This window comes from Procambarus clarkii, chromosome 85, assembly GCF_040958095.1.
Source record: "Procambarus clarkii isolate CNS0578487 chromosome 85, FALCON_Pclarkii_2.0, whole genome shotgun sequence".
Taxonomy (NCBI): domain Eukaryota; kingdom Metazoa; phylum Arthropoda; class Malacostraca; order Decapoda; family Cambaridae; genus Procambarus; species Procambarus clarkii.
The window spans coordinates 3536359-3547372 of record NC_091234.1 but is presented as its reverse complement, the minus strand read 5'-3'; the positions used below and the strand labels follow the sequence as shown (position 1 = coordinate 3547372).

The 11014-nt window shown below is 38.1% G+C and overlaps 1 protein-coding gene across 1 annotated transcript in view; it reads right to left on the bottom strand.

Moving 5' to 3' along the window:
- Positions 1 to 924: 924 nt before the first annotated feature.
- LOC138358637 (uncharacterized) overlaps positions 925 to 11014 on the bottom strand; it is a 76044-nt gene continuing 65954 nt past the window's right edge. The window contains exons 2-4 of the mRNA XM_069316703.1: positions 3051 to 3292; positions 2720 to 2852; positions 925 to 1971 (exon numbers count right to left, since the gene is read on the bottom strand). Of these exons, the coding sequence (XP_069172804.1) occupies positions 925 to 1971; positions 2720 to 2852; positions 3051 to 3292 (1422 nt within the window). The remainder of the gene's footprint in view (positions 1972 to 2719; positions 2853 to 3050; positions 3293 to 11014) is intronic.

Here is an 11014-nt window from a genome sequence, read left to right as displayed (position 1 = left end):
TTGGACGGAGTGTGTATAGTCATTGTGAATAGCATGATAATATGATTTACCATTTACGTGTGTGTTTTGAACACCTTAGTTATCTTTCATGTTATCTTTACAGGAATGGAGAGCATAATATTATTATTATTATTATTATTATTATTATTATTATTATTATTATTATTATTATTATTATTATTATTATTATCATCATCATCATCATCATCATCATCATCATCATCATCATCATCATCATCATCATTATTATTATTATTATTATTATTATTATTATTATTATTATTATTATTATTATTATTATTTTTTACCAGGCTGAGCCACAGCAATGCATGGCGGGTACAGCTAATAATAATAATAATAATAATAATAATAATAATAATAATAATAATAATAATAATAATAATAATAATAATAATTATTATTATTATTATTATTATTATTATTATTATTATTATTATTATTATTATTATTATTATTATTATTATTATTATTATTATTATTATTATTATTAGCTGTACCCGCCATGCATTGCTGTGGCTCAGCCGGGTAAATTGGAAAATTACGTCTCCATGGTGTAGTGGTAAGACACTCCCCTGGCGTTCCGCGAGCGCTTTGTCATAGGTTCGTATCCTGGCCGGGGATGATTTACTGGGCGCAAATCCTTAACTGTAGACTCCTTTTAACTCAACAGTAAAATGAGTACTTGGTTGTAAAAACGATTCTTCGCGGTGGGGGATCGTATTCCAGGGACCTGCCCGAAACGCTACACGTACTAGTGGCTGTACAAGGATGTAACAACTCTTGTATATATCACAAAAAAAAGAGAGAAAGTGCATGTTTCTAATAGTTTAATTTCACAACGCTTGTGGGTATACAATATTTTTTGTTTGCTCTGTCCATGTGAGAAGCAATCTGTGTCTAGATCTAAATACTAAATTCGAAAGATTTGCCCCAAGCTTTATTCTTGGTGATTGCAAACGCCATTCGAATTGGGAATTGCAATCTCTTAAATTGAAATATCATATCCGTTGGAATCATAGGAATGTGAGGAATGAGGACATCTTCACCTTTGAAGGATCCTGTCAAGATTGTTGCTTCTACAAAGTTGCTGATTAATTTTTTTACTGCAAGCCGCATTCCGTTGCAAAACTTTGGCTGGTTGATATTTCGCAACATGATAATTGGCACGCCGATTTTCAAATGCAGTATGTACGGTGGTATCCATGGCTGATTGAGTGAATTAAAAAATTCTGTTGCATAATTAACCGCTTCATCTGCTTCCACAACAGTGTCGACGGACTTGCATGTGACTGCTTCGCTTTGAATGTTAGACTGAATAATATTATTAAGGTCGTAAATGTCTTTGTTTTTGGCCGCAAGAATAGCTCGTTCTCTCAGCCAATCGTAATTCGTATAATTGGTGTGAATATTGTGAAATAATTGTTCAATGAATTCTTCTTTTGATGTCACTAAATTGTAGACGTTATGAGGCAATGAAATTCGTCCTGAAGTCAGATCAACCGGCAGGTTTCCGTTCCCAATTTCCAGCAACTGATGTGAGAATATCTGAGATGATGGGTCGTTTTGCAGCTGGACACGCATATTTGTAGTTAATTTTAACTTCTTTACATGGCACAAAAAAGTTGAGTATTTCAGGCAGGCATTTATTTCGTCTACCGGTGTCCATCGAGGAATTACAGGCAATATTGGACTAAAATCTCCTGCAGGCAATATTAATGCGTTCCCAAATGGTCTGATGTTTCCATGCAAATCTTGCAATGATCGATCAAGCGTCTCGAGCGATTTTTTGTGGGCCATAGTGCCTTCATCATAGCCCAAACAATAAGTTTGCATTTCTGGAATACTTTTTCCCATGCTGGATTCTTTGGAAATGTTGCATGTGGGAACTTCAATGAATTGCGTGTTCAATGGCAATTTCAAAGCAGAATGATCAGTTCGTCCACCTCGCAGCTATTCTGAATGACGCAAGAACTTAGGGTATGCCATTTTGGGATCGAATTGCTGCCAGAACCCATCTAATTAAGAAAGTTTTACCAGTTCCTCCTGGCGCATCTAAGAAGAAGATTTCTGCAAGACCGCTATTGACATTTATTTGATCTAAAATTCATCAAATTCATCAATTTGATCATTTATTTTTTTCTTAATTTACCGTTACAGACGTGACATCTATATAGTATGTATCTAAAAACCTGCTCAGATGCGAATGAAACGTTGTGTGAAAATTTCAAAGAAATCGGTGAAGTACTTTCGGAGATTAGCGATTTTCAACAAACGAACATTTCCATTTTTATTTATATAGATTATTTATATATATACAAGAAGGTACGATGGGTTTATGAGAGTATATAGCATTAAACTTTTTATATTCTTGTAAAACCACTAACACACATAGAGTTTTGGACAGATCCTTAATCTAACAAATAATATGAAGTAAGTAAATTGTAGCAATTTGTAGGTAATTTGTTATATCTGATACAAGAATGAGAAAAAGCAGAGGTGAATGGACTATACACTGCAGTACAGAGTTTTTACTGTGCTTAGACAAGTTTTATTTGATTGACTATGACTCTCAGCATTCTGTTTGACAGGAAATTTAATATTCATTGCTTACTTTACCTGATATTCCAATTGATCTCATAATATACGCTATCACTCCATAGTTATACTAGCTGGATGCCACTGTCAATTCAGTGTATACCAGAACTGGATTTACTTTTTCTTTTAATGCTTCTATGAATTTGTCAAAGTGGTCGAGTAAATGTGAAAGGCATGATCTTTCTGCTTTAAATCCACGTTGACCTGGGTTTTGAGAATCGTTGTTCTCCGTGAAACTGGGGAACTATGTAATCAGCCCCTGATTACCCTTTCAAAACCTTTTACTATGTATAACGTTAATGAGACTAGTTTGTAGTTTTGCTAGTGCTTTGTTCTTGTGTAGGGATACTATATCTGTTTATTTAAGTACTTCTGGTATCCTCCCTGTATCCAAGCATTTTCTCAACACTATACTAAGCGTTTTTGCAACTTACCCTTCACATTTCTTTATAAATCCGGAAATGCATGTTTCTGGACCTATGGCTGAATTCATGGGTATTTTGTCAATTTCTCTTTCAAAGCCTCCAATGTTCATATTCATATCAGGTATAGTATCAGGATTTATGGTGTCATTCATAAAGAAGCTCTCCACATTATTAACTTTCATTTTGTTTATTCGGGTGCTAAACATAGCCTCATTCTGATCGTTTAAGATCTCTCTAATTTCAATGTCATCCTATGTGTATGAACCTTCTTTGTAAGTATAGATCCAATGCTGGTGGATGTTTTTGAGTATTGATTTAGCATTAGTGAAGAAATATTTAACATTTTCCTTTTATCTGTAATTTTATCTTTTATCTGTACCAACTTTGATTCTTCAGTTTAGTAAGATTGCTTCAGTTTCTGTTCTATTATTTCTTTAATATCTGTTTAAGTGATTCTTTGTTGGGATAGTCGAGTCTGTTCAAATTCTAGAGTCTAAATCTTTATTCTGTGCTTCCTCTATAGTATCGTCTGTCCTTTCTTTCCAATATGATCCTCTTTCTGACCTATTGATTGACTCTTTGGGGTCTTGATACCCTAAGCCAACCCAATTAACACAAGTAGCAAATATAAAAGGCTAGAGCGTAAAATTGGGGCAGTACTCAGAAAAAGAAATGACGTAAAGACACTTGTAATACCAAAAATATTCAACAAAACTTACTAATACATTATGACATATGCTACATTACAACAATTAATGGAAAGACGTATGTCATTAGGACTCCGCTTATACCCACTTACCTACGTCTTACTAAGACTCCATAAGGTAAAAAGCTTACCTACGTGCCACTAAGATATCTATAAGGACCACAAATAACCGACGTGTAAGTAAGACACCCACAAGGTAAACTTACCTACGTGTCACTAAGACATCCGTAAGGTAAACTTACCTACGTGTCACTAAGACATCCGTTAGGTACACAACTTACCTACGTATCACTAAGACATCCATAAGGTACACAACTTACCTACGTGTCACTAAGACATCCATAAGGTACACAACTTACCTACGTGTCACTAAGACATCCATAAGGTACACAACTTACCTACGAGTCACCAAGACATCCATAAGGTACACAATATACCTAAGTGTCACCAAGACATCTATAAGGTACACATTATACTTAAGTGTCATTAAGACATCCATAAGGTACACAATATACCTAAGTGTCACCAAGACATTCGTAAGGTACATGTGAGAGTTATTTATTTGGGTTTGGACACTAATACAAATGTCCTCAGTGCGAGAGGACTGCACAAGCCAGAATGTTAGGTGCCAGACTAGATTAAATATTTTTTAACTGAAATAAACTGAGGGAGCAGCCACAAGGGTTCAAAAACAAAAGGGACCCTTATCCAATATGTTATTGATCTTCTTAAGTGCTTAGTGCAATGATAAGAGTACCTCACAAGTTCTCACACCAAATTTAATTTTATATGTGTGGCTATGGATCGGGTTCGAATCCAGAAGCAGGCCTTCATTAAAGTTTGCAAGAACAGTTCAATATGTTGCAGCATGTGTGGGGACAATAATATTGGAAGGTATTGACATAAAGACACTATTCTTTTACCAACAATAACCATTTATTCATAAAGAACTAAATCCAATACAAAGCACAACAATCTTGACGATACGTTAATGTTCTTCCGTGACACTTTACCTCTGTGCTGCGCCAGCCGAGAAAACTTGGTCAGTGGGGAGCAGCGCCAACCGAGAAAACTACTTTTTAACATTTCGTACCCATTTATAACACGTGCGTTTTAGATTGTGCACGAAATGGACTCTTGAGACCTCCAGTGAGAGGCAGCCATCTTGAAAAAAAAATCCCAAAATGTCCGTGGGCTGCTGGCTGGGTTAGTACTAAGTGAGCAACCATGGGTGGCACACGTGCCTCTGGCTCCCAAACACCTGTCCGACTTGGTGTTGATAGATAGCGCTCTGTCGGTGAAATTCAGACCTTATTGTTTGAAGAACATATGGGACATGATATTTAAGAAGCTTGGGGCAATAAGGACCTAACACAAAGGTCGGATGTAAGTGATACAGCACTGATGAGGACGATACAGCGAGTGTATCCAGTTGTAGCTCTGAGACCCACCCATGCCATTTTAAATTTGTATAAATGTACATAGATGAATCGTTTACTAGTTTCTAGTGATTATGCATCTGATACAAGTAGCATAGATGAACAGTGTTAGCGGCTTCCATGGTGGTGTTTTCCATAGATATTTTCTAGAATAACTGAATCTCTTCCGGAATGACCGAGTCTCTTCCAGAATACCTGAATCTCTTCCAGTGAGGCACCTTACAAAGCAATCTTTCCAAGACTTCCTTACAAATTGACCTTTTCCTATAATCTTTTCAAGACTACTTTACGCTTCACAAATTTGGCTACATACCACCTACAGGTACTAAAGCCAAGGGTGTACGCGAGTGCTTTATTTGCAAGCACACAGAACGAAGAATCAGGAAGCGAAAATCTATCTGTACCTGGAGCAACGAGACTGAAGTCGCGCTGTGTACCAGGAACTACTTCGTTGATTGTCACTCCCTTCTGAAGTACTGAGTGTGTAATACAGTGTGTTACTGTGGAAATAGTGTGTGAAACTGTACATATTTAAATTTTGGTGAAGTTTTATCAAGTAATATTGAAACAATAAACATTTATTGTGGACACATTACTGACACATGTATCACAGTTCCATGGAACATTATGAACGTTCTACGGTACACATATTGTAAAGGAAACAAATATTCATCATATATGATAAAACAAAAACAAATAAAACTGCATTGGAAATACATTGAACAAATAATTGAAAATATATATGTTGCACTTCGCAGTATTGAATGTCCCATGTGACCGCGTCTGGGAACTTCACACACAAGCGACCAGCCCATGACGCCCCCTTCTACACGTCCCCACAGCCAAAGTAAGTGGAATTTTTTTTTTACATGTACGTGTTCAGGAAAGGGATTTATCGTTTTACCAAAAAAAGTAAAATGCAAACACTTGATCTTATGCACACAGAGGGAATGTCACGATAAACTCGGCGAATCACAGTGGTTAAAGACAGCTATCCAGAGAGCAAGTTTAGCAAGAGTCCATCTCCTTTGCCACTCTTAGAATGGCAACAGATTTTAATCTGTGCCACTTCAGGCTAATATAATGAAAAACTGAACTACTTGAAAATTAAATATATTAATTTACTGTCAACCGGAGGGTCAACAGCAAAGGTAATCTACGTTAATCATAATCTTGTATCTCAGACAATCAAATAAATCAAAACAATAATTCGCTATCATAACTATTCAGTCACTCTGACCAATTAAACACTCAATGAGTAATTGCATTAATTACTGTCAAACGGACATATAATTAATCGAGAACGAATTACATTACCACAACACTGTCACTCACGACAGCTTGCCAAACAAAACTATGTAACTTCACTTTATGACATTAATTACCCTTAATTACTTTTCACTGAACCTTTAATTACCAACTACAGATCACATAAAGTCCTTGTCACGCAGACAAGCAAAACACAGCAACATGTTGCTTCTCTACTCAGTGCTAATCTATCACACTGCACAACATATCACAACACAACACAATCGTAATTAATAATCATAAGAACATTAATCAATAAACACAGTAATTTCTTACACAGGGTATGACAACAGATAACCCCTTACCTCTCTTGAATCACTGGTTTTTCTTGGATTTAGAAAACACATTCATGGAATTCTCTACACAGATTGGTATAATATTGAACTGAAAAAATCACTAACATAATTGTACCTCTGACTATAACTGAGTTCCCTGGTATATTACATACACAACATTAACTACCTTATCACAGTAGTTCCCTCCAACGTACTGTGGTCGCTCTTTACTGGTGCGTCTTCCTCGACTATGCTTCCTTCACCTAACAAGGTGCTCTAGGAAAACGTTCTACCGGAAGTTGACTTAATATCAACCAAAGAAACTTCAGCACCAAATACAGAAATATGAGTAATCACTTAGACCGGCCTTCTCAAGCACACTTCTCTCATACATACTGACACTGAATACGGCAGTTGACTGAAGTTCATCCAAACTTCCTCCTCACGTTGTTATAGGAGACCATGTGTAGTGTGACCCGGTGTTGAAACGGGGTGCTGCTCAGGTTACCTTACCTTCAGGTTACCGTCAGATGGTTTCGGGGCTTAGAGTATCTGCGGCCCGGTCCTCGACCAGGCCTCCTCTGCACAATGTTGCTGTTTGGACACTGCCACATGTGATGACGAGTCTGACGCAGCACGGTGTGGCACGGCAATGCCAACTGTGCAGGTTCCCTCAACTGACAAGACTCGCGAGTGATGGCTCCCCATACACGAGAGCATTATTTTATCGCTCAAACGATAGTGAGCTGCCCCTCAGCTCTTGTGAGGAAGAGAGAGTTAGCACACCTGGTGCACCGAGAGGCGTTTTACTCTGATGGCAACCTTGTGTTTAAGTTACGCGGGCTGGTCCAACGGATTGGGCGGGAATTTCTATGTCCCCCAGAACTGGCTGAAGCCAAACTATTTCCCTAAGTAACGTATTCGCAGCTACTGGGCACAGTCTCTGATCCCTTCAGATTACTGCGTGTCACACTAGGTTGACAGATGGTAAAATATGAGCAGATGCACTATAAAGAAGTCTGCCTTACACTGTGTGTGACCTCGTGGTGAGTTACAGTATATATTCTGCTTTCTTTCACTATTAAATTATCGTAATTCCTATCGTCGTAATCCCAGATTCTGCTTGATGGACCCGCAATGACAGAACAATGATAAATGAGTTACTAACTGAACCCAAGACAGTATTTCTCGTCGTTTGGTCGAACCACGAGAAAACATGTCTGACAAACACAGCAACATGGGGCTGAATGTCTACCCAGGGCAGGGCAGGAGTGGGCCATGCTTTTCCCCACTGTTCTACGAGTTGACCAATCAGCAGCTAGGCCTATGGATGCAATGAGGTGCCCCACGAATCACAAGGCTACCTTCAGTCACGTGGTGCCTTGTGACGTTAGTACTGGGAGGCCTGGTGTTTACACAAGCGACTAGAACAGTTGGTTTTACTACCACCACCAATACCTGTTTCTCCTCTCTCCATACACTTAAATGTTAAAAACATGATAACGGCTGCACCTCTTCTCACAGAAAAGCATCGGCGGCCTCCATAGTCTTACTGAACAGTCCTGGGTCAACGTTCTTCATAGACATCAAACATGAGATGTCTATGAAGAACTACAGAATCTAGAGTGAGTGCACTTTGGTGCACTCGTGTCAGAGTGCAACCTGGCGACTTGCGCTCCAACACATAGTCTAAAAGCTAGCTGCTAATCCCTCCCCCCACAGTACACAACTTACCTACATGTCACTAAGACATCCATAAGGTAAACTTTCCTACGTGTCAGTAAGATATCCATCAGGTTTACAAATTATCTATGTGTCACTAGGACATCCTTAAGGTACATAACTTACCTATGTGCCACTAAGACTCCATAAGGTACACAACTTACCTATGAATCACTAAGACTCCATAAGGTACACAACTTACATATGAATCACTAAGACCCCATAAGGTACACAACTTACATATGAATCACTAAGAGTCCATAAGGTACACAACTTACCTATGAATCACTAAGACCCCATAAGGTACACAACTTACCTATAAATCACTAAGACTCCATAAGGTACACAACTTACCTATGAATCACTAAGACTCCATATGGTACACAACTTACCTATGAATCACTAAGAGTCCATATGGTACACAACTTGCCTATGAATCACTAAGACTCCAAATGGTACACAACTTACCTATGAATCACTAAGACTCCATAAGGTACACAACTTACCTATGAATCACTAAGACTCCATAAGGTACACAACTTACCTATGAATCACTAAGACTCCATATGGTACACAACTTGCCTATGAATCACTAATACTCAATATGGGGGCATCTCACATAAATATGCAATAAATGAAAAGTAGGTCGATTTCAATCAAACTTGTTTGGGGAGTTGTATATAAAAACGGTTTCATCTGGTCAAAGTCTCAGCATCGTAGCATAAATAGGGAGGAAAAAATATTGAATTTTGTGTCAAAAATATTCCAAAATGTGCATTAACGATTATCAAACAAAAGTGTCAACTAAAATCATGTCTAGACTCTCAGCAATCACAATAGCATATATTAAAAACAAATTTTAATTACTTTTATTAAACAAAATTTAGTTATTTTTTTCATTTATTTTTTTTATTATTTGGTTATCGAACAATTTGCATGAAACTTATACACCTAACTGCACGTAAGCCTATCTGTAACGGTGTCAATTGTGGAGGAAATTGGTTGATGCCAACCTCCGCCACAGATGGCAGCACCTTAGACTTTAATATTTTAATGATTTATTACTCTAGTAACATAAACGACTTGAAACTCATTCATTTTTATTCAATTTAAAAGAAACTTACGGCTTAAATATAAAGTTTATGCCTCTAAAATCTGGGGCCGTTTTGTTTCCCTAAGTTCATTTATTGGTTGTATAATAGCAATAAACATGATATATTTGCACAATTTTTGGGGAGGAACTTTGACTATTTGGATTAGAAGAACTAAAGATGTTTTGAAAAATCCCCGGCTACAGATCCTATATTATATGCTAATATGTCAGAAAAGTGTCATAGAATGATTATATCTGAAAGGTGTGGTTGTATCAAGTCGCGTTGAAATATGTAATATTCGTTAACCAAAAAAACACAAAATTAAATCTTCCTTTCTATTTAGGGTGCAGTACTGAAACTTGGAACAAGTGCAGCTCGTTTTATATACAACTAGTAAAAAAATTGTGGTTGACATTGAACAACTTTCATTTTCCATTTTATTGGCCCCTTATTATACGGTACACAACTTACCTATATATCACTAAGACTCCGTAAGGTACACAACTTACCTACGTGTCACTAAGACATCCGTTAGGTACACAACTTACCTACGAATAACTAAGATATCCATAAGGTGTACAACTTACCTACGCATCACTAAGACATCCATAACGTACACAACTTACCTACGTGTCACTAAGACATCCATAAGGTGTACAACTTACCTACGTGTCACTAAGACATCCATAAGGTGTACAACTTACCTACGTGTCACTAAGAAATCAATAAGGTGTACAACTTACCTACATGTCACTAAGATATCCATAAAGAACACAACTTTAGCATATCACAAAGACTCCGCAAAGTTTTTATGTAAATATATTTCCCCTGTGTCACTAAAGGTACTGTTACTGGACTCGATGGTGACAACCTAACAGAAATGTGATACTATTAAACACACACCCAACAGTTACTGTCAATGACGTGACACTCCATGAAGTGACAAATACTATCCCTACTACCCGAGTTCAAAGCTTAACTCTTCCACAATACACAATTGATCCAGACACAGAGACAGCTCATTGCCAGGTATACTCTAGTTGATCCAAAATTGGGTTCTTATTACTATTCACCTAAACATATAGTTCCAGTTTACAATATATAACAGGATCCTCTACTCACAATATTTACTCCTTCAACAGTTCTCAGTTATACATACACCCCGACGATTGTGGTGGCCCCAGGCAGTGTCGCCAGTGGTGACCCCAGGCAGCGTCGCCTGTGGTGGCCCCAGGCAGTGCCGCCTGTGGTGACCCAGGCAGTGCCACCTGTGGTGACCCAGGCAGTGCCGCCTGTGGTGACCCAGGCAGTGCCACCTGTGGTGACCCAGTCAGTGCCGCCTGTGGTGACCCAGGCAGTGCCGCCTGTGGTGACCCAGGCAGTGCCGCCTGTGGTTACCCAGGCAGTGCCACCTGTGGTGACCCCAGGC